Source organism: Hesperophylax consimilis, chromosome 20 (genome assembly GCF_061612785.1).
Source record: "Hesperophylax consimilis isolate HC1 chromosome 20, BYU_Hcon_1.0, whole genome shotgun sequence".
In the NCBI taxonomy this organism is placed as follows: domain Eukaryota; kingdom Metazoa; phylum Arthropoda; class Insecta; order Trichoptera; family Limnephilidae; genus Hesperophylax; species Hesperophylax consimilis.
In genome coordinates, this window is record NC_142855.1 from 18,712,735 (window position 1) to 18,737,842 (window position 25,108).

The 25,108-nt window shown below is 37.5% G+C and overlaps 1 protein-coding gene across 1 annotated transcript in view; it reads right to left on the bottom strand.

Annotated features, from left to right (window-relative positions):
- Positions 1–3,328: 3,328 nt before the first annotated feature.
- Positions 3,329–25,108, bottom strand: part of Brr2 (U5 small nuclear ribonucleoprotein l(3)72Ab) — a 90,345-nt gene continuing 68,565 nt past the window's right edge. The window contains exons 28-35 of the mRNA XM_089644046.1: positions 22,435–22,606; positions 21,220–21,380; positions 11,505–11,656; positions 7,686–7,818; positions 6,423–6,570; positions 5,695–5,871; positions 4,783–5,025; positions 3,329–3,649 (exon numbers count right to left, since the gene is read on the bottom strand). Coding sequence (XP_089500172.1) covers positions 3,407–3,649; positions 4,783–5,025; positions 5,695–5,871; positions 6,423–6,570; positions 7,686–7,818; positions 11,505–11,656; positions 21,220–21,380; positions 22,435–22,606 — 1,429 coding nt within the window. The 3' untranslated portion in view covers positions 3,329–3,406. The remainder of the gene's footprint in view (positions 3,650–4,782; positions 5,026–5,694; positions 5,872–6,422; positions 6,571–7,685; positions 7,819–11,504; positions 11,657–21,219; positions 21,381–22,434; positions 22,607–25,108) is intronic.

The window sequence follows — 25,108 nt, forward strand, 5'->3', positions numbered from 1 at the left end:
GATTCCAAGTCAGATCTCGCAACCCTTGGGGTCTGCGAGATCTGAGCCCTGAAGACTTTGCTTGCCCCACCAAGTCTCTGCAACTGGGAGACAAGCTTGTCTTCATTAAAAAGGTGCGATACCGTTGGAGGAATTTTATCCAGGGCTGATTTCTCCGATGGAGTTTTGCACAACTCCAGGATACGATGGCGTCGCCGCTCAACGATTTCCGCCCGCTTCCCACAAGCTACCTGAAGGATTGCATCGTTTTTTGCAATACTTCCCCCAAGGACATCCTGAAATTTCTCCGCTAGGGTCTTCGGCGAAAGTTCGGTGTCAGGCTGACAGCTCCAGGTTAGGACGCTCTGTATAGAGTCCTGGATGACCTGCCTTTGTTGGAGCGCCACGTGAGTGATTGCTGCAAAGGCCCTTTCCATTCCTGTGAGTTGAGCACATGCCGGCGTGAGGGAATTGAGCTCGCAATTTACTTCCAACTCTTTGAATCCCGGGTCTGCTGCATATTCTTTTAATGCCTTTGCGTAGCGTACGTTACACCAACCGGGAGTATCAAAATTTTGAAGGCGCTCCACCATCTTTAACATAGCATCTGTCGGTGCTCCCATTAACGGTTCCTTTAATGCAACTGTGGGATCCGGCACACGAAAAATCGGAGCAGCGGATGTACCACAAGCACTGGTGCCTGGCGCGTCTATAGGGTTTGACAAAGACTCGCCGTCAATTTCGGAACCCTCAAACTCACTTGCGTCAGAATTGCCGGCGGCCGCGGCATCTCGCCTAAACACGAAACGCTGCAGATCGCTTAACTGGCGCGTCAATTTCTTGAGCATCTTCTTTTGCGATCTCTTTTTGCGCCTTTTGTTTTTAGGCCGCGAACAACCCGAACTCGAAGACGAATCCGAATTCTCGCTGCGACGTCTGTGTGTAGAGGAGGAATCGATATCCTCGCTACGGCGTTTGTGCGTAGATTTCGTCGGAACTACGGTAGACATTATGACGCAACAAATCTGACCGTTATACTGCGTTCTTCCCGCCAAATGCACAACGCGTAATCTACACAAAGCACTATTTTTTCTTTTCACGAAAAGGAAACACTCTCAAGGAAGTTATTTCACTCGTTTTTAGTTATCTCAGCACTTATGTATTTGAAAAAACTTAGCGCGAGATAATTCGACCACATTCGAAAGAATTTCGATGTCAATTGACAAATGAAACGACGCGAGACGCCAACTGCCGGTGACAAAACAAACAACCAATCACAGAGCGAGTAGATGATGTCATCCCAGGATTACCAAAACAGGAAAAAGGAAGTAGGATCAGACCACTATGACAAGAATCGACATGTCGTCTCTCACATAATATATATGTTCTGGATGAGGAACGGCAGTACATAATAATAATTTACAGCCACCTGCAAAAAAGAAAAATTATGAGACAAAAGAAAATGGTGAAATGTGCACCTCATTTTGTAGTGTGGGGTGTCGTCACCCATTCCCAGGCAGTCCTAGGGGGAGAAAGTAGGGCATTGGATAGGTTTCACGAGGATCAGGTTCAGCGCCTCTAAGACAGGAAACCGGTTGTGCCTCGACGAAAGATGTAAGTTGGGGAGACCATTAGGAGAAAGCATCGGAGAACCTGGAGGCAGGGCGGAAGGTCACCAATTCACGATCAGCCCATCCTCAGTCCCGTTTCTGACCTCAGGAGAGGCACTAATGGCAGGAACTGTGGAACTGAACTGAACTTTGTGGATTGTTAGCTTCGCTTCTTTGGACAATTTTTTGTTAGTTCCAACTGCGTTCAGTCCTACATTAATGGAGTTTCTTTTAATATCTATCAGCCATGTGTAAATTACACAATAATATGGACTTCTATAAATTGATTCTAGAGTTTTATGCAACCTATTCAAACCTTGCTTCTTTTTTTAAAAATTATTTCTTCATACTATGTTTTTTTTTCAGTGTGTTAATTCAGCATGCATAACGAGTCCCCAGTATTCTTGTGGCTGTCTGTCGTCCAGTCGTCCTGTAATATCTTCTAATCTTTGGAATTTACACCGATCAGAACCATTGTTGCGTAGACAATTGGTTTCTTCAGGTCATAATCAACCGGAACAAGTCCAAATGCAGGCAGAGACCAGTTACAAACACTCCGAAGCATGTTATAAACAACCAGAAGCACCACAAACATGTCAACAACAACCAGAAGTATTTAAATCTTGCCACCAGCAACAAGAAGTTCCCAAACCATGTCATAATCAACCAGAAGGATGTCATAAAGTGTCTGAACCATGTCATGATCAACCAGAAGGATGTCATGAAGTGCCTGAAACATGTCATAAGCATCAATCACCCCACGAAGCGCCAGAACGTTGTCATAAGCAGCCAGAATCTTCTCAAGACTTACCGGAACACAATCAACCAGATTTTGTTCATAAGCTGCCGGAAGAAATTCGTGAGGTTATGAGTGTTCCGGAATTTTTCAACTACATGCACGGAATTCCTCCGTTGACAGAAAGGGACCGGGAGATCCTCGATAGTATTGGGAAGATAAGACCTAAGAACTGCGAGCAACTGGCTCCTTGGAATTTCCCAATCCCACCGAGACCAGAGAACGGCTGTAAATGTCAGAAATAAAATGGATAAGTCGCCTTTCGCTACCAGTCCTCCATACTTCGAGTGTTGCTTCAATCCTCTTGCACCAGTCTCTCCACCTGTTCCTCGGTCCGACTCTTGACACTGCTTTCGCTCACCCGCACTCTCACTCCAGTGCCCTGTCATCTGCCATTCGTTCTACAGACATACATCTTACGATGGTCTCAACTCAAGTCCTTGTTCTACCGATATTTTAATGGAACTACCGTCTTTGATCCCTTCAGCATCGGTACACTGTCGGGAAACAAGCCACACAGTTGAAATTTGTCACAAGAGAACGCGTCACTTCTACGACTCGCTCTCGAGTTCAACAGCTCGGCTGTGGCTCTTTTCAACCATCCTACATGGTTCACTCCTCCCTTTCCCTCAAAAATACCCTCCACACAGCATCACAAAGATGACAGGCCTCGAGGGATAGTATCTTCTTCAAAACCTCCTGTGGGGAGTTAATGTTAAAAACAAAGAAAAATAAATTGAAAAATTGCATAGCAAAAGAAATAAGCAGTAGACAGATAATTCGCAACCTTCCTCTTACCCATCAATCTTTCCTCCTCACTCCATTCAGTTTCAACAGCGCCAACTAATTTATTATCAATGTTAATTTCAGAATAAAAATGAAACAAAACAAATCACTTAAAATTATTTATTTTTAACATAAAATTAATCAAATATTTATCATTGGTACAAAGAATTGAAAAAAAAATCATTTTTTGAATTCATCCGTTCTTTTTGTTCCTTGTTTATTTGAAATTGGAGGCCTAATCTGATCCGCTGTCATCCTGCTCCATGTGGTCCTGCACGCTGACGCTGAAGCGGTACTCCTGGTCGCAGCCCAGATAGGCGTCGCTCATGAAGTAAAGCGTGTAGGCGTGAGAACCCGGCGCGCCTGCCACAAACTCCAGTCGGACGCGCGCCTTCTGCGCGAGCGCCACGCGCTTGATGCTCACCAGCGAGTTGGTCTTGGGATCGCCGATCACCACCCACCACCCCTCCTCGCGTTTCTGCAAACAACACAAATGGTCAGAGAGCAGTGGCAACAGTTCGACGACCAAACAGACGAAGACAAGATAGACTAGTTGCCCTGGCATCAGAAAATCTTCACCACCAACACAAATGTACAATCTCTGTGGACATTAAAAAACTTCCATACAGAGTAATGGATGCATGGAACAAACTTCAATACAGAGTAATGGATGCATGGAACAAACTTCAATACAGAGTAGTGGATGCATGGAACAAACTTCAATACAGAGTAGTGGATGCATGGAACAAACTTCAATACAGAGTAATGGATGCATGGAACAAACTTCAATACAGAGTAGTGGATGCATGGAACAAACTTCAATACAGAGTAGTGGATGCATGGAACAAACTTCAATACAGAGTAGTGGATGCATGGAACAAACTTCAATACAGAGTAATGGATGCATGGAACAAACTTCAATACAGAGTAGTGGATGCATGGAACAAACTTCCATGCAGAGTAATGGATGCATGGAACTAACTTCCATACAGAGTAGTGAATGCTTGGAATAAACTTCCATACAGAGTAGTGGATGCATGGAACAAACTTCCATACAGAGTATTGGATGCATGGAACTAACTTCCATACAGAGTAGTGAATGCTTGGAATAAACTTCCATACAGAGTAGTGGATGCATGGAACAAACTTCCACATCATTTCATCAATGCTACAAACATGTTGATAAATTTAAATTAGCAGCATACATTTTCTTTTAAATATTGTTATTCTTTTACATATTCAATAATATTTTTATTAAATTTATAAATAAAACACATTTACTTATACACAAGTTATAACGCGTGACAGCTGTTTCGCTTTCTGAAGGCATTATCAAACATTATGAAACAGCTGTCATGCATAATTCATTCAAAATTAATTTGTTTACTACTTTATATGGCTTTAACTATGCTTGGTAAAACCTCATACCTATCCCTCCCTCACTTCTTTTAGACAGCATTCCCCAATTATTGGGAGTGTCAAAGTTCCACTGGCTCCAAGCGTATGGTTTTGAGTGTTGTTAACCATAAGCGCCCTTTAGGTAACATAAAGGTTTTACATGAAAATGTCACTGAATCAAATATCCAATTATTACAAATTAAATATGCGTACCTGCGGAAAGTATGGTGCAATCACCGGGCCGGCCAGTTCATCCTCCCGCTCGAGCGTCACATTGACGTTAACGGGAGCTCCAGCCCTGACCTGGTCGGCGTCCTGCACCTCATACGACAGTTCGATGTTGGGGTAGCGGTTGCAGAAGCGCGCCACGTCGGCCGTCTGTGGCTCTGATAGCTGTAGAAGTTTCCCGCGGGCTTCGTCTTCGAGCTCCATGATGTCGAACACGGTCTCGATACCCTAGACAAAAAAAATTATATTAAACACGTGGTTAACGTACAGTCAACATCAAGTTGTTTTAACATCAAAATAACATGGTCAATAAAGCGTAATAGTGTATACAAGAAAATGGTATGCAAACCATTTGCAGAACTGTCAACGACAATAATAGATTCCGCTGGACAGGACACTTGGCAGTAATGGAAGAAAGCTGACCACCAAAAGAGGCTTCTCTCTAATAAACATAAAGGACTACGGAGTGTTGGGAGGCCAACACTTGGTGGCTGGATAGTACAGGGGAAAACACCGCAACTTTAGGCATAATGAACTGGAGGGGAGCAAAAGGACAAAAAGCTGGAGATCATAAAGACTCTTCGAGGGTTGCAGCACTGAAGTGGATAGCACTGAAGTTGACAGCACTGAAATGGATAGCACTGAAGTTGACAGCATTGAAATGGACGGCACTGAAGTGGATGGCATTGAAGTTGATAGCACTGAAGTTGACAGCACTGAAATGGACGGCACTGAAGTGGATAGCACTGAAGTTGACAGCACTGAAATGGACGGCACTGAAGTGGATAGCACTGAAGTTGACAGCACTGAAATGGACGGCACTGAAGTGAATAGCACTGAAGTGGATGGCACTGAAGTGAATAGAATATATCTCGGAAGAACTTGATTGACACTGACCTTCTCCGTGCAGCGTGTGACCAGTTCTTGAGTAAAGTGGGGCAGCTGTCGCAGGTATGACTCTTTGGCCCACATGGCCTGCGTGACCATCTGCGCCAGCTCCATGGCGGCCACGGCCGGAGACAGCCAACCGTTGCTGGAGACCACGTCTACGCACGCCTGGATCAAGCGGATCGCCTGCAAATATAACACATAATATTAAATTTTTAGACATTTGAGAGTTAAAATAAATTAAAAATAAAATTCTTCCCTGATTGAGAAAAAACTGAACTGATGTACTTTGAGGTTTATCCAAGAATTGGTGACAGATGTCATCCATTCTACTAAAATAGAGTAGTGGAAGCATGGAACTAACTTCCACAACATGTCATCCATTCTACTAAAATAGAGTAGTGGAAGCATGGAACTAACTTCCACAACATGTCAACCATTCTACTAACATAGAGTAGTGGAAGCATGGAACTAACTTCCACAACATGTCATCCATTCTACTAACATAGAGTAGTGGAAGCATGGAACAAACTCCCACAACATGTCATGCATGCTATTAAAATAAACCTATTTAAAGTTCCATTTGATTCTTATATGAAGAGAAGAAAGGACTTATTAAAAAATTTAAAACAACTCAATTACTTAAAAATTGCATAACGCCAATTGACAGGTGCGGAGTTACTCGAAATATTCACAGCCAAATGGTAAGAGTCGGCAGTGGACCCGTTAAAGCCTACCTTGGAGAGCACGATCTCTGTGTCCTGCTGCAGTTCAGCCGAGAGCTGAATCCTGGAGAGGTGCGCTTGGAGCAGCAGGTTGGCCTTGACGTGGGGATCGTTGTATTTGGGGGCACCGCCACCTGTTGCTGTCGGCTTGTGGGGCAATCTGCAATTCAAGAACCCAAGTCATTTCTGACATTTGTACCCGTCTAATGCCGGCTAATCCACCGTGGATTTGTTAGTAGCTCACCATAGTACCTTTGAAGGTATTTTAACCTTAAAATATGAGCTAGCATTCTAAAATATATTTTATTCATCTGGCAAGAAAATAATGTATTTTTTAAATTTCATATAACCCTGGTTCAGGGTGAACCGAAACTGGTTGGTTTTATATATAAAGAATATATACAATATTTATTTTATCCATAATAAAAAGGATATATACATAAAGTTTTTATAAATATATTAACCCATTGGCCTCCGAATTGTTTTGTACCGAAGTTTTAAATCTGCAGTGGTGTACTAAATCTTACATAACTTTTAAAGTAAACATGCAAACGAAACAATTTTTTTAAATTTACTCGTTCATTGAATTAAGGTATGCAAAAAATATATGCAGTTTTTAAAAAAATAATAATAATATGATTAAACGAGGATATAAAAATATTTTTTTTTATAAAAACCTTTTTTTTTTCTTTTTTTTATAATTGGATTAAGAAAAGTTTTACATTAATCATACTTATGACCATAATGTATTTTATTTCAATTTGGGCTGATGTTAGCCGCCCACCACGCATTTTACGAACAAGCTTGTCAATTCCCGAACCACACGCTATTTTTAAAAAAATTCAATGACGCTGAAATATAACAAAATTTCAATCGTAAATATCAGGAAAAAACTGTACCAACGGAGTCCTGCCAATTACTACGAAATGAATGCTTAATTATCTACAAAGCGATTGGCATTTAAAATTTTAAACACAGATGTCAATAATGTATCCCTTTTTCGTTTTTAAGCCGACGACACCAGACCCGCCGGGACGGCGTCGTTTGAGGCCAATGGGTTAATACATTATCGGAAAATACGGTATAATTTACAAATACATCTTTTTGCTAAAATCAAGTAAGTTATTACGAAAATAGTGTTGGCCGGAGGACGGCGGGCAATTGGCATTTTACCCTCGGCAAAAAAGCAGCATAATTCGCGGAAGAATGACATTCTAAGGGTTAAGTCGACAAAGGACTGGAATAAAAATAATTTTTTTTGTGTATATTATTTACCTGTTGGACAGGCTTTTGAGGAGCTGGTCCTCCCGGTGTCTGACGCAGATATCATCATACTCCGCAGCCGACGAGATGATCTCCAGAAGTCCTCGGATCTTAGTCTTGGACGTCAGCGAGAGGCTGAACAATTCTACAAAATAGAGTTACATAAATTAGAAAAGCTTAAAGCTTTCATAAAAAAAGAATATTAAAAATAATTTCAATAAAACTATTTTCAGCATGCAATGTCATTCAATATCTTTTAGCAAATTTCCAATAAGATGATTGGTGGATCTCCAATAATTAACCTGTTGAAAGTCAGAGCAGAAAATCTGCAGAATCAATTATCATGAATAAATGTAATTAAATAAATTTTAAATTAAATATCCCTGTCAAAGACTTAACCACTCAGAACATTAGAACGTCAAAAGACGTAAATATGATAATAGCGGTCAAGACATTAGAACGTCTTTTCACGTAAACGCGCGAGATTTTACAAAAATCGATTTATTTCCATCACTAGTATACGGATTGCCATGATTTAAAAAACAGAGTATCGATAATGAATAACGCTACGCGTCTGTATTCAAGAATATCTATGGAATGTAGAGTTGCATTATCTAAGCCGATTGGATCTGTCATCTTGTTCGTTCATAATTTATTGCGTTTCTAAATAATTTATTAAAAATATTTTAGTTTGGACGGTTAATATTTTGAGGTGACTAATAGTTTTTAATTATATTTCTTCAATATATAAAGTGTTATTTCTTTATGATACTCAGAAAAAAGTACATTTTTCAAGGCTTTGAAATAATTGTAAGCGATTTTTACATATTTTTGACGTTTTCATAAAATGTATATTTAGAAACGCAAATATTTACGTATAACAACACAATGCGATAGTGGATTTCATAATCTTTCCAAAACATTTTTTAGAATCAGGCTACGTTTCCCAAAACGTGAGTTATGAAGCTTTTAGCAAAACTCGTAAATAACACAAAAATTATCACATTTTGACAGTTCTCAAAGGAACACATATAGTCCAGTCAGTGGGGAGTTTTACCTTGCAAAAGGTTAGGTAGTAGCGATTTTGATATATGTTGTTAAGATTGGGACTCTAAGGAAAAAAAAAAGTTTTCGACCTTGGGAGGGTCGAGCTCGACCCACAATCTTGGATTGAAGGTGCCAAAATTTGTTTTTTTCAAAATAATTGTGAAGTGGTCGTTTTTACAACCAAATTGTTGAAGGAAAACTTAAAGACAACTAAATTACCTACATTTTTTGTACAAAGTTTTTTTTTGTAAGTCTAATAGATAACGAGTTACAGTGGCGGAAATGTGAATATTTTTCTAAAAAATGATGAAATTCCCAACATTGTAAATTTTTCGGGTTATTCATTACATAATTATAATAATTTTGCTAACTCATTTCCACACCACCATAAGGTAGAGAACATGTCGATTTTTTTTTATTGTGGTATCCCCAGTAGGTCTACTTCACAGATTATTATTACTATGAATTATGTTACTATAAATTATGTTACTTAATAACAGTCTTCGTCATCAATGTCATCATCTAACTCATTGCCTGTGATACTGAGATTCTGGGCTTCCATTGACAAAATCTCTTCTTCTTCGTCCTCGACATCGATGTGAACCTCTGGCGAATTTCGGCATGTTTGACCATTACAGCACCCACATACAATAGAACACTTCAATCCAGCTTTCCTGCAGCTACATGCAACGCCGCATCCTTTTTTACAATTGCATGAAATAAATTTTAATAAAGTCTCGGGTGCTGGTTTCTTTGTCATTCTTACTGGAACAAGCCCGTTGGTGTCACGTTTCCAGCCCCAGTTTTCTGGATTTTTTTGGATTCCATACCATTTTTGGACTTGATGGTACGTTCTAAATGCATGGTACCGTGCAGCGTCGTTCGTTGGTGGTAAAGAGGCAAGATTGAATTTGCTTTTTGTTGTCGACTTTGCTAAACGTTTGTAGCGGACTTCTTCCAAGGTTTCCTTATCCATGTCACCCCCGTACAAAGCAACAAGAAAGCGTGTTCCTGCAACTGCTATGTCTTCTGGTGTTGCATCATGTTGTTTGAAGATTCCTATCATGGCATTGAGTCTTGTGTCGTTTTGCACAAGCGAACAAAATTTTGTTTTTCCTTGGTTGAAGAAGGACGATGTTGTATCGCAGCCGCTAAAGGCATGAAGAAACAGAATATTCTCAGCCGCCTCATTGTATTTCACACTATTCGCGGAATACAGTCTTTCAAAAGTTTTGCCTCTCCCAGGTTTGCGAAGATATATACTAATTTTGGGTGGTACATATGCTGTCAGCAGAACTAGGAGATCAACGTCTTCGCCAATAATGAAAACAGCGTCATATGATGAACACAAGGAAATCGCAGTACTGACAATCAACTCATCATCATCTTCTTCAGCCTGCTTAACTGTAAAATCATCCTGTACAATATTGCTTTGTAAGCATTGAACTTTGTTATTTTCATTGGCTAAAAATCGTTCTTGTGAAACTTGAACTGGCATTGTTTCATCGAAAAGAACATCTGCAGACATGAGCATCCAGGCAACGTCCTGTAACCAGGACTCAATCAGTGTTGCCAAGTCAGCTGTAGACTAGGATCCCACTATAACAAATCAACGTCATCGAGCAACACGGATGATGCTATATAAGTATATTGTAACGTAGAAATACGTTAAAATGATATTGTGTAATATGTTAGTACAAAATTTATCAAGAAAACTGGAGTTTTACAATTTTTTGTCAAAATTTTCTTCTTTCAACCGCTGTAACTCGTTACCTATTAGACTTACAAAAAAAAACATTGTAAAAAAAAATGTAGGTAATTTAGTTGTTTTTAAGTTTGTCTCGAGAAATTTGTTTGTTAAATCAACCACTTCATAATTATTTTGAAAAAACCAAATTTTGGCACCTTCAATCCAAGATGGCGGATCGAGCTCGACCCCCCCAAGGTCGAAAACTTTTTTTTTTCTTTAGAGTCCCAATCTTAACAACATATGTGAAAATCGCTACTACCTAACCTTTTGCAAGGTGGAGCCCTTTTTTATCCCCCACTGACTGGACTAATAGTAGATAAAAGTCTTTGTCTGAGAGGTTAAATACTCTAAAAATACATACATTAGAAGATAGACGTAAAATAAACGATTTAACGTTCTTATTAAAAATACTTAACTCTAAATTCGACTGTTGTGAACTCCTGCAACTTATAAACATACATACACCCACAGTAACAACACGACAAAATACAATATTCTAAAGCAGCACACATAAGCGTAACTACATTGCCCACTCTCCGATACAACGACTTCACACCATGGGAAATCATTACTTGGGTGATGTTGACATATTCAATACCAACTTGGCAAGTTTTGTGGATCATTTAAAACATTTATTTCAACAATACTCCTAAACACATCATGTAAACCTACAAATAGCTGTAATTTTCTGTTTTTGATTCTTGTGTTTGTATGACTTGTTGCATAGCTTTTATCAAATGTAATTTTATTCTTATTTTTTATGTTTCAAAGTACATATGTAGTATACTTGCGGCACGTTCCAGAGTGGAAGTTACTATCAGTATCACCCTGCTGTAAGACCACCATTCGAATTGAACAGGCGCTAGAGCACATGTCCGCGTATAATTTCATCCACGCAGGAATATTTCCGATGCGATTTAAACAATCGCTGCTACGGACCACAAAGTGACTCAGATGTCGGCCTGACTCCTGCCACAAATGGGAAGTGAACAGTGTTGCCAGATCAAACACTACGCTGCCAGAGGTTGTCTTACCGATGGTTGTGTAGTTGATGTAATAATAGGACGCGATCATGCCGAGGTTAAGGGCCTGACAGTCCATCTCATCCTCAACGCTGATGCACTTGGACTGTTCCAGGTCTGCCAGGGTTGTCTCCACTAACTCCGAGAGGTGGTCTGACAGGTGCCTGATGAAGAGAGGAAACACTGTTTTACTACTAAGTATTAACATCTTATTTATTCACAATCTCAATGTATGCATGAACTCTGAAAACAGACATTTTCTTTAAATGGTTTAGTGACCAATTCTGAATAGTCAGATACTTTGTCCCTTGAAGAATAAGCGGAAAGATGAACCATAAGTGGACAGATATTATGTCACATGAACTATAAGTGGACTGGCATTACATCACATGAGCTATAAGTGGACAGATATTATTTATTTATTTATTTATTTATTTATTTATTGTAAGAAACAAACAGCATTTTTTTACAGGATTAGTTATACAAGAGGTTACATATGAGGTAAGCCAAAATAGTTTCTTATGCTAATGTTGGTTAATGTGATATAATACAAGATTGTAATTGGTTATAACCATTAACTGAAAATGAAATTAACAAAAAAAATAAAAAATAAAAAAATAAAAATCATTTAAATATATTAGAAGGAAGAAGGAATAGGAAAGGGCAAGAGGCAGAGGAAGATGGGATGGGGACAGGAGACGCTCATGTTGTACCTTTTCTATAACTGTACATTAATTTAATTAATATTTGTGGTCGTGCGCTTGACTTCGTTTCGGTATTTCACAAGAGTATTATTAAGAATATCGATATTATTAAATTGCGTGTTATATTGCGCGCATATACGGGGGATTGGAGAATTTTTTCTAAGGTTGGTTCTGCACGCGGGCAAATAATGGTTTTGTCTGGTTGGCCTTGTAGGTATGTGAATTCTTAAATAATTTACGAGTTCAGGAGAGTCCAGGCCGTTATTCAGAATTTTGTATAAAAATATTTGATCAGATATTAATCTACGTGTTTGAAGTGGAGTAAAGTTGTGAAATTTTAAGGATTCGGTGTTATTTGCAAAGAGTAAATTAAATTTATAATTTATGTGTTTAAAAAATTTGTTTTGCACACTTTCGATTCTGTCAATATGGCATTGGTAGAACGGTGCCCAAATTAGTGTGCAGTATTCTAAGTGGGGGCGGATATACGTGGTGTAAAGGATATACATGGTTTTAATATTGCGAAAAGGTTTAGATATACGAATTATAAATCCCAAAATTTTATTGGCTTTGTTGATTACTTCGTTAATGTGTTTGATAAAATTTAGTTTTACATCCAGTACTACCCCAAGGTCACGGATTGATTCTATTTCATTGATATGTGTATCATGAAAGTTATAATTAAAATAAATTTTATTTTTGTTGCGCGTAAAAGATAATTTGTTGCACTTAGAAATGTTTATGATTAATTTGTTTAATTTACAGTATGCAAAAAGACGATTTAGGTCTTCTTGAAGTTTTATGCAGTCATTGATAGATTTGATTACTAAGTATATTTTTTTGTCATCTGCATATGCAAGGTAGTTAGCATGTAAAAAACATTTATAAATATCAAATATATATACATTAAACAGTAATGGTCCCAGATGGGAACCCTGCGGTACGCCAGAGGGCACAGTTAAGAAACTAGACTTAGTTCCCTCAACTGATACGCACTGTAGTCTTTTCTGCAGATATGAAGTTAGCCATCTAAGTAAGTCGCCATGGATTCCTAATTGGTGTAATTTTTTAATGAGGATAGAGTGGTTAACTTTATCGAAAGCTTTCGAGTAATCTGTGTAGATAACATCTACTTGGTGTCCATTATCCATATTGCTTGTTAAGTATTCAGTAAAGTTGACTAAGTTTGTTATTACTGACCTTTTTTGTAAAAAACCATGTTGTTGATTTTGTATGCTGCGGACAATAGTTATATAAATTTGATCGTACACAATACGCTCAAAGAGTTTACTAAATACTGTGAGTATTGAGATTGGGCGATAGTTTGCAATGTTACTTTTTGAACCAGTTTTATGGATGGGGATTATAATGGCTTCTTTGAATTTTGTAGGAAATATTCCTTTTTTTAAAGACATGTTAAATAAGTTAGTTAAAGGAAATGCAAGATTTTTGGCACATTTTGAGATAAAAAATGGCGAGATACCATCACTACCCGCACCCTTTGTAACATCCAATTCATTCAAGTATTTATTGACCAATGAGTTGCTTATTTGTACGTCCCCGATCGGGTTATTATTATTAACGCAGGTAGAATTATCTATATTACTGGGATCATCCGTGCCCTCATCGCTTACGTAAGTAGATTGGAAGTGTTTACAGAACAGTTGGCACACTTGATGAGCACCGGTGCCTGACTCGTCTTTTAGGTTCATGATTTGTGGTATGCCATTTGTCCTATTTTTGTTCTTAGCGTAATTCCAGAGACTTTTATTGTTAGTTGGAATACTAGACTCAACTGAATTTATATATTGGGTGTAACAATGTTTCTGTAAGTGTTTTTGTTGTATTCGTTTGATAGAGAACTCTATGTAATCAACTGGATTATTATTTGATTTCCATTTTTTGTGTAGTCTTTGTTTCTCATTTATGATTTTGATTAGGGGAGGTGAGTACCAGTTGGGAAATTTTTTCTTTTTGATGAAACGTTTGGGGACAAACTGGTTAATGGTGTTATTTAAAATGTCATAAAAAGTATAAATTGCTTCGTCAACGTCAGCATTATCGTGAGTAAAAGACCAGTCTGTTTTAGACAGGTGTTGGTTTATTAAATCATAATCAGCTTTATCATACCGACAAATTTCTTTTGGTGGAGCATTGATAGTTGGAAGTGTGTCTAATTGTAGTATGATTTTGAGCGATGGATGGTGTAAATCCTCTTTGACAAGAGGGTTGTATGCTTGAGATACAAGGCATTCCTCATTACAGATAACTAAATCTAGTATACGTTTATTGGCATTTTTGATGGAATTGTATTGGTTCAGTTCAGAGTAATGGATTGTGTCAGTAAGTAAGGAAGTAATTGAATTTAAATTTTCAGGTGTTAAGTGTGAATTATTATCTTGTGGTTTCCATGTTATGGTGGGCATATTAAAGTCGCCAATTACGAAAATAATATCATCTGGGTTTTGATCTTTGACGTTAGCAAGCAAACAAAGGAATGAACTGAGAGCATTTTCATATCCATGTCCCTGTGGTAAGTATAGACAAGAAACATGAATGGTACGTTTTGAAGTATAGTTAGACGGGGGAATAGTTACCCAAATGCATTCAGCATTACAGACCAAGTCTTCGCGAGGGTATGCGTTAAGATTGTTATGAGTTATGATCATGACTCCACCGCCTCGACGAGAATCTGATTGGGTATTAATGCTATTAATTGTAATGTTATTTGTCCTGTCCCGTCTAAAAATACTGTAAAATTCAGTTGGTGCCAGTTCCGGATCTAAAATAGAATCAATAAGCCAAGACTCAGATATACCGAAAATGAAGCAATCGTCATTCAAAAGAATATTATTGTGAAAAATCTCAGTTTTAGTACGTAGTCCTCTACAGTTTTGGTATATAATATTTAACATTTTAATTTAGTTGAGTAATAGTTGGGTACAATTTGGTTATAATATATGAGTATAACTGAAGAGTAGTGTATTATGAATGACATGTACGATATTAAATTGATAGAATAATGTACAAAAGTGAGCATAAAGTACAGGAGGAGGGGGGATAGCGAGATAAAGATGGGTAAGGAGAGTGTAGGAGTGTATCTTCTATATTGGGTAGTATATACATTCCTTATTGTAAATATACAAAAATTAATATTGAAAACAGAACAGACTATTTTAGCAAAATTTATAAGATAACTAGGTATAAACGAAATGGGGAATAAAAATAAGAATAAGAATAAAAATAAAAGTAAACATAGAAATAGAGATAAAAATGAAAATAAAAATAATAACATTATTCAATGGTAAGTTAAAATTAAAAGAAAAATGCGGATCGTGCGAATGATCTTAAAATATGGTTATAAATAGAGGAAATAATATGAACAGCTTGCTTATAGCTTGTAAGTATTGTCACATAAATATTTGTGACAAGAGAAGTTCTTGCTTAATTGCTTAATTGGGTTTATTTTGTCTATGGTGTTTTTTCTCGAACTCTGGCAATATTTTGAAGGAAGGAAGTACAGTTTTGTTCATGGTCACTTCCTCCCCGGTCAGCCAAGGCTGCTGACCGGTGGAGCCAGTCACTCTCCTTCAAAGGGGCTTCAATCTGAGTTAATCATGTGAATAGGAGTTATTATTTCTTTTAAAAAAAGGCGCGGGGTGTTTATCCTTTCACGAATAGTTCGTGTTGATTATTATTTCTAGTGGGGATTATGGAATCCCGCTTTTCATCCAGTGTTGGCCGTTGGTCATATTTGTATACTCGTGTTTCGGAACTGAAACCGTAAATGGATCGGTCCTAGCTATGGCTAGTAGTTGATGGCTGAGTTTTCCCGCGTCGCGAAGGAACGGATTGCTGTTCCCGAAGTCTGTAAGACAAGTCTGGTCGACTACCACGTGCTGCAGGCCTGATGCCCCTGCAGGCGTCCATTGAAGGAGATGCGTCCTCCTGCTTCCACTAAGAGAAGGATGTCCTGGCCTCCGTCCCGGGTCCGTTCCCCGCTGCCGAGAGCAAGTCTTCGTTCGCCATTCGTTGTCGTTCTTTCGTTTCACGTTAAGTTAGTTTAGTTTAATTCAAGAGTCCATCGGGTATGTGCCTATATTTATTTCTATGATTACATGTTTATCATCTGTACTCCTTTGTAGTTGCTTTGATGTTTCAATATATTTTCCATTAAGAACTCACTCTTTTATTTATGATCACTTAACTTACTTGACAGGAAATTATTCCCACAATCTTGAGATGAGATCTCAGCTCTACCGTTTCCTTTTAAACATTGGAATGTACCTACCTAAAATTGCATACGTTACATTTGGCGCTCAACGTTTAAAATATTTCGTTTTCGGTGCAGTATCCTTTTTTCTGTCATGTCAAGTTGGGTTTTCATTAATACTAGTTGATAATATTAGAGTTGAATCAATGTGTGTGCACTTAGCATTTCCATACTTACATTCACATCATAATGTCTACTATTGACCTTTAATATTAATGTTATGTTCATGTATCCTCATACATAACCTATAATAATTATGTTGTTTGCATTTTGAAATGTCATTGTATTGCAAAGAACTTTTCATTGTTTGATCATAGACAACTTATTACTGATGAAGTTAGAAGTTTTCGAGTGTTTGAGTAAATTAATTATTATTTTTTCTTAAAATATAATATCGATTGTCTATGATTCTCTTGTTGATCTATGAACAAGATTAGTTGTCAAAATTTTGAAGGTTAAAACTTGTTTCGTACCTGTCATACTGATTAATAATAACTTGATTAAACATCTTTGTTTATACGCAATGCGAATTGAATAATGATTAGTAAAACCTTTCATTATTATTTGCTACAAAATATAGTTCGGTATATTCTGTGTTATCATAATATGTAGTTTTGTTTACGTTCCTGGGTAAATACAAATTCCAACGTAAACACAATTTAAATATCCTTTTGATACTTTCGAAATACTTTGTTACAAGTTATTCGTAAGTAAATCATAATTATTGATAGTAATATCAATGTAGTGTCAAACATAATACTATGTACTACGTACAATACTTACTTTTTAAATATATTTGCACAGTAATATTCAAGTTTTTATGAATCCAGTACACATTTAAATTACGACTTTGTCAAAAATAAATTACCTACCTTATTACTATCACAATTACTATCAAAACAAATAACTTGTTTACATTCTAAAAATACTATCTGTCAAAATGTGTACATTGACATTTGTCATCTATCATGATGAAACATAAACATGCAAATAATGTTCAATATTGTTATTTTATAATGAAATACCTTTTTCAAAGAATCTTTTATATGATATTACCATTTCATATACAAAAATGGTAACGAGACTTTTCATGGTTATTTTTCAATGACAGCGCACTTCTGTCATTATTGAATATGTTGTTGTGGTGTCATCTGACATTAGGCACTAGTAAATACTACATTGTTTACAAACATGGATAACTGTCAATGTCTCCACAAGACATCATTATTTTTTTTGCGGTTTATTTAATCGAAAATAACGACGTGTAATTTTTTAATAAAGAGCATCATCATCATCTACATCAATTATCATAACAATTTGGTTAATTGTTTTCTTTATCAATTATTATAACAATTTGGATAATTGTTTTTTTTTTTTGATTAAATTACAATAAAGTAAATGTCCTTGATTCGTAATTGTACTTGGCGTTCTAGTATATAATCGTACTTGTATACCGTCGCCTGGTGAGCACTGAAATATTAGGAGGATACTTTGACGGTACTGTTGTGTCTCGTGTTAATGTATACAATTTATACTTGTCGAGTTGACTTGTATAGGGTGTTTGGTAATTGATCTGTTATAAATAAATTATTATTTATATTTCATTATTACATAAGTGATAATATTCTTATTGAAGAATAATTATTAAAATTCTAATTATCATTTTCCCCAGTTAAATTATGTTATTGTTAAGTATAATTCAAAAAACTAGCCAACGATCTTTTGCGTTCTGTGCACAAGGATGACAATAGGTCGTCAGCGGTTACTAGTATTAAATATAAGTTTACAACAAACAACATGGACGCATGTGTGTCGCTATCTCATTGTGGACAAGTTATTAGACCACTTGTTAATATTAAAATTAAGAATTTGTTTTTTCTTCAGGTAGATTAGTTTTGTTTTTTTTTTAAGGAGGCTAATGTTTTAGTGTGTAGGCCTACCAAAGCCTTCACATTATTGCAATATATATTTATGTTTCTTTTGTGACTGTTCTGTTCTCATGATTTGGAGTTTGGTACCTTCATTTCTTGTGCTCAGTACGGACACTAAAATCTAGTTTATCGACGATAAACCGTTTATTTACCCTCGGTAAACTGGAACGTGATCCTTGTGGTCACTGGCGCCCAAATTTTGTTAGATAAGTCTTTCTTTCTTCGTTACTATGTTTTTCTTGTTATTAATAACATACACTAGATTCGGGATTTTGGTTTTGGGATTTTAGTCTCAAATATTTGATTATATTGGTTATGATACACTTAGTTACTTACGTGCACTCACATTGATTTATTTCTTGGTTCCGTCTGTATAACGGATTTTGTTGTAATGTAAGTGAGGGCTGTTTAACCACCCTAAAGTGAAGCCAAATTGGCCTTGATTTCCTGTGCAAGGAAAAGTGATCTTGTTTTTTTTTCTTTATTATTAAGAAATTTATTTTTAAGAAATTTAGTTTTTAAGAAACTTAATTCTAAGTTGTTATTATAACTACTAATTATTGTTTATGTTTTCATTTTTCTAGACACCTGTTGGACTCATAGTTTAGTTTGTTAGTGGTCTTAGTTGTTCATGTTTGAGGGCAAACATTTTGTGGGAAGGGGGGAATTGTCACATAAATATTTGTGACAAGAGAAGTTCTTGCTTAATTGCTTAATTGGGTTTATTTTGTCTATGGTGTTTTTTCTCGAACTCTGGCAATATTTTGAAGGAAGGAAGTACAGTTTTGTTCATGGTCACTTCCTCCCCGGTCAGCCAAGGCTGCTGACCGGTGGAGCCAGTCACTCTCCTTCAAAGGGGCTTCAATCTGAGTTAATCATGTGAATAGGAGTTATTATTTCTTTTAAAAAAAGGCGCGGGGTGTTTATCCTTTCACGAATAGTTCGTGTTGATTATTATTTCTAGTGGGGATTATGGAATCCCGCTTTTCATCCAGTGTTGGCCGTTGGTCATATTTGTATACTCGTGTTTCGGAACTGAAACCGTAAATGGATCGGTCCTAGCTATGGCTAGTAGTTGATGGCTGAGTTTTCCCGCGTCGCGAAGGAACGGATTGCTGTTCCCGAAGTCTGTAAGACAAGTCTGGTCGACTACCACGTGCTGCAGGCCTGATGCCCCTGCAGGCGTCCATTGAAGGAGATGCGTCCTCCTGCTTCCACTAAGAGAAGGATGTCCTGGCCTCCGTCCCGGGTCCGTTCCCCGCTGCCGAGAGCAAGTCTTCGTTCGCCATTCGTTGTCGTTCTTTCGTTTCACGTTAAGTTAGTTTAGTTTAATTCAAGAGTCCATCGGGTATGTGCCTATATTTATTTCTATGATTACATGTTTATCATCTGTACTCCTTTGTAGTTGCTTTGATGTTTCAATATATTTTCCATTAAGAACTCACTCTTTTATTTATGATCACTTAACTTACTTGACAGGAAATTATTCCCACAATCTTGAGATGAGATCTCAGCTCTACCGTTTCCTTTTAAACATTGGAATGTACCTACCTAAAATTGCATACGTTACAGTATATGAATAAAATAAAGTAGAGACCGTATCGACGGTATCAGGATTATTGTTAGTAGGCATTCTTGAAATATAGACAATGTCTATTAGTAGCATTATAGATAGATATGTACATGAAAGATATACAACGTTATAGTATTATTAACATGATATACAACGGTAAGTTAAAATTAAAAGAAAAATGCAGATCGTGTGAATGATCTTAAAATATGTTTATAAATACAGGAAATAATATGAACAGCTTGATTATAGCTTGTAAATATACTAATAAAATAAAGTAGAGACCGTATCAATAGTATCAGGATTATTGTTAGTAGGCATTCTTGAAATATAGACAATATCTATTAGTAGCATTGTAGATAGATATGTACATGAGAGATATATTATGCCACATGAACTATAAGTGGACAGGCCTCGCATCACATGAACTGTAAGTAGACGGGTATTACCTGACATTAACTATAAGTGAACAGATATTATGCCATATGAACTATAAATGTACTGGCATCACATCACATGAACTATAAGTGGACAGATATTATGCCACATGAACTATAAGTGGACAGGCCTCGCATCACATGAACTGTAAGTAGACGGGTATTACCTGACATTAACTATAAGTGAACAGATATTATGCCATATGAACTATAAATGTACTGGCATCACATCACATGAACTATAAGTGGACAGATATTGTGCCATATGAACTATAAGTGGACAGGCATCGCATGAACTGTGCGTGGATGTTTCTTACATGAACTGAAGTGAACAGATATTATGCCTTTTTTTGTTGTTTGTTTTTGGGGTGTTATGCCGTGTTGCGCTAACTCCTTCTTTAGCCGACCTGCCCTGATGATGGACACTGCAACGCTGTCCGAAACGTCGGCTAAAGAAGGAGTTAGCGCAACACGGCATAACACCCCAAAAACAAACAACAAAAATGCTTTTGGCCGTGAGAATCTAAAAACTTACCAGATATTATGCCACTTGAACTATAAGTGGACTGGCATTACATCACATGAACTATAAGTGGACAAACATCACATGAACTGTGCATGGAAGTATATTCCACCACATGAACTGAAGTGGACAGATATTACGCTACTCGAACTATAAGTGGACTGGCATTACATCACATGAACTATAAGTGGGGAGGCCTTTGCGCCACACAAACTATAAGCGGACAGGCATTACACCACATGCACTATAAGTGGACAGATATCACAAGTGTTTGGGTTGAGTGACTGACCTGTGCGTGACTCCTTGCAAGTTGTAATAGTTGGGGTTCTGTGTGAGGCGGCGATATAAGAAAGTCCAGGTCAGGTAGTCCACAGCGTCCTGCTTGTTCTCCACCGTCTTTGTGACTATCTCGGCATTCAGGTGATCGTGCAGCCTATGGTCCAAGTGGCTCTGAAATTACCCAATCGTATTGTATAAATCAGATAATGTTTATGTGATATGTTAAGCATTTGTTCATTAATAGAGAGATACAGAGACGTTTCACAAAAATAGCAAGAGCTTTGAGAGATCGGCAATGTGAAGATTGACACAAGGAACTAATATCAAAAGAAATAAGAGAAACGGGTGACTTGATTGAGACTTTCTAAATTTTATCTGTACATTATAGTTGCCCCGGCATCCAAGAAATCTTCACCACCAACAATACTGTAAATTATGTGGACTCTAAAAAAATGAACAAAACAACTTTTGCAACTGATTCTAAGAAATACTTAGAGTAGTTGAAGCATGGAACAAATTTCCACAACATGTCATCGATGCCACCAATAATATTAATCAATTTAAAACTCCATTGGATTGGACAGAAAAAAGGATTGACATACTGTGAAATCAAATATAAGTGCGTCAGCAGAATGCTGCGTTCTCATTATCTAATAATATAGGTTTTTCCAGTAAGAGTTGTTATGTGTATTTAATTCCGCCTATAAAATGATTTTTTATGGCTGGAATTGGATGGTATTGATCTGGACAACGTTTGCTTAACAAGACGGCGCTACGTGCCACACAAGCAACGAAACCATTGATCTTTTACGGGAAAAGTTTCCAAACCGTGTTATCTCTCGAAGAGGTGATCACAATTGGCCACCGAGATGTTGTGATTTAACACCATGCGACTTCTTCCTTTGGGGCCACGTGAAAGAGAAGGTCTACGCCAACAGCCCAGCGTAGATTCAAGACCTCAAAGATGGAATTCGTGAGGCTATCGAGGACATAAGGCAGCCACAGCAGCGATTTGGTTATGGAAAATTTCATGAAAAGGATATGGTCCTGTAGGCGTGGTCGTGGTGGTCATTTGACTGATGTTATTTTTCACTATTAACGGCATACCTTCCTCTTTATAATGAAATAAACATTCAATCATTTATATTAAAAAATGGCATTTTTCTTTGAATATCAAAATGACACCTCTTATTGGAAAACCCTATATTAATTATGATTTGGTTACCTCGATGGGAAGACACTCATTCAGGAACTTCTTGAAGAAGTCCTTCTTGCTGGATTGGCACAGCAGCACGCACTTGGCATCGTGGTCTTCTGACGGCCGGCCGGCCCGTCCCACCATCTGTAGCACGTCCGTCAGGGGATAGTCCTCGTAGGCGTGCACCTTGCCGTTGTAGCTACAGACAGACGAAATCACGTTAGAATGACAATCTTTGAAAGTGTGCATTATCAGTGATGATACAAAAATCTATTTATTTGCGACAACAATATCAGATGATGAGAATGAGTTATTTAGATACTGGCTTATACCTAGATTACATTCAGGTGATAATAAATTCACAGAGGTGGTAGAACTTAAACATTCATTCTTACTGTTTGTATGGCATTTTCATCAGCGGGACTTTAAAATCTACTCCTCTCCCTTGGCTCCCCGTACTTGCAAACATAACCCCGCCAAACGTCAGGCGAGAAATTGCAACACTGAGGGAATACAAGAAGGCGCTGCAAAAAAGCGCAATACCTTTGCACGAAGATATCGTCTCCCACCCGGCATGCCGCTTGAAGTCCCGAAAGCCCTTCTGGGCGAAAGGAGAGAGGCTCCTCCGATTACCTCTCACCCCAGAAGATAGGTGGAAACTTGAGTGGCAAACGGCCAACGTGGGAAATGCCCATCTCATACAGGACCCCACCGAGAGACAGCCTGGGTTCTCATTGCCTCGCTAAACCTGGTCCGCCATCAATAGGTTAAGGTGCTCCCATAGCCGCTGTGCCCACATGATGCACAGATGGGGCCTTAAAGAGTCGGCGATGTGTGAATGTGGTGCGGTGCAGACCACCGAACATGTGGTCAACGAATGCCCGCTCCATTCATTCCCCGGCAGGATTGATGAGGTTCACATGGCGACGCCTGAGGCCCTAGACTGGCTCGCAGACCTAGATGTCCCCCTCTGACTCCCCCACCATACGAAAGAAGAAAAAGACTGTTTGTATGAACTACTTTCACATATCCGCCACCCCAAAAACTAAGCAAGTGTCCAATTCGCGAAAGCGGTGGATTATAGTGCATACATACAAAATATGCTAAAAATGAAAACAGGTATTTTGTAAAAACAAACCACTATCGATTTTTTGAAAAATTTACAATTTTTAGTTTAAAGAACAAAACAAACAGAAACACGTGCTACAGGAGCTACAATACACAAAGGACTAACCGAAATATACAAAAACAATATTAATTAACCCCAGTGACTGGTAAAACGAAAGCTTTGCGCTTGTTACCTACCCCATAATGCCCGCGACCCGAAGATAATACCGAGCACACCACGCAGCTGGCTTTACACCTTATCTAGCAGCGTCAACACCAATGACACTACAGCATCAACAACGGACCGGGACAAGCCCAGCGATGAGAGATATAAAAAGTTACTCAACACCCCAGACAGGGCTAATCTTCAACCTTCAGTCACCAAGGCTACTTGTAGCTATTGTTGTTAGATTCTCCAATAGAACTGATATTTTACTCACTTGTAATTAATTATCTGGTTTAAAATAAATACTTCGTCGACATCATTTTAATAAGTTTATAAAAGTAAATACCCAAGAAAGATAACAAATACACAAAGGACTAACCGAAATATACAAAAACAATAATAATTAACCTCAGTGACTGAAAAAACCAAAGCTTTGCGCTCGAATCGGCAGACTACTGAATTTGAAAAACGAATACCAGCAAATTATTTATTTATTTTGTAAGAAACAAACAGCTTTTATAAAATATAAAATGATAGATATAAATATACAAGTTAACTGAAGTCAAGCCACAGAAGTTTCTTATGTTAAAGTTCATTGGAAATTAAGTTTTACTATCTTAAAATTAATTTGGTGTTAAAGGAAAGAGGAAAATAGGAAGAGGATAGGAGATGCTCCCGATACATTCCTTACTCTCATATTAATAATCGATCGTACGCATTACTTCATATCGATATTTCTTTAGGTTATTACCAAAAATGTCAATGCTTTAAAATTTTGTATTATATTGTGCACATTTACGAGGAATTGGGGAATTTTTTCGAATGTTTGTTCTACACGAGGGTAGATAAAATAAATTATAGATTTTGATAGAGTAATGTTTTCATTTTCTCCTGTATTCACTCCATCGAATGATGTCATTTTAAATTTTTTACCATATTATTTAAATAATATCATTTCTCAAAATATTAATATGGAAACGTATGAAATTGCTTACTGAGTTTTAAAGTCAATGAATCCACCTAGATTTCATATTTTATCCCATATTTTTAGGTTCTATAAATTTGGTACTTTATGGCAAGAGATTGCTCAAAACGTTTTTGCAAGCAAGGCATAATATGCCAAAAAATGCTCAAGTGGGTATTACAATAATCTCTAAATAGTATAAGACAATGTCTGTCTTTGCGCTTAGTACTTCTAAATTATGCCATCATTTAGAGAATTTCTTCCGGAAGGTTTATATATATATATATAATACATGCATATTATATTTATAGAAGAATACCATCCATTTCCGGCCATAAAAAATCATTAATCATCTCTTGATAGAGATCCATTCACCGTAACTGTTGCTCCAGCCTCATTTTCGAAAAAGTAAGGTCCAATGACTCCGCCGGACCATAAACCGCACCAAAACAGTCACACGTTGA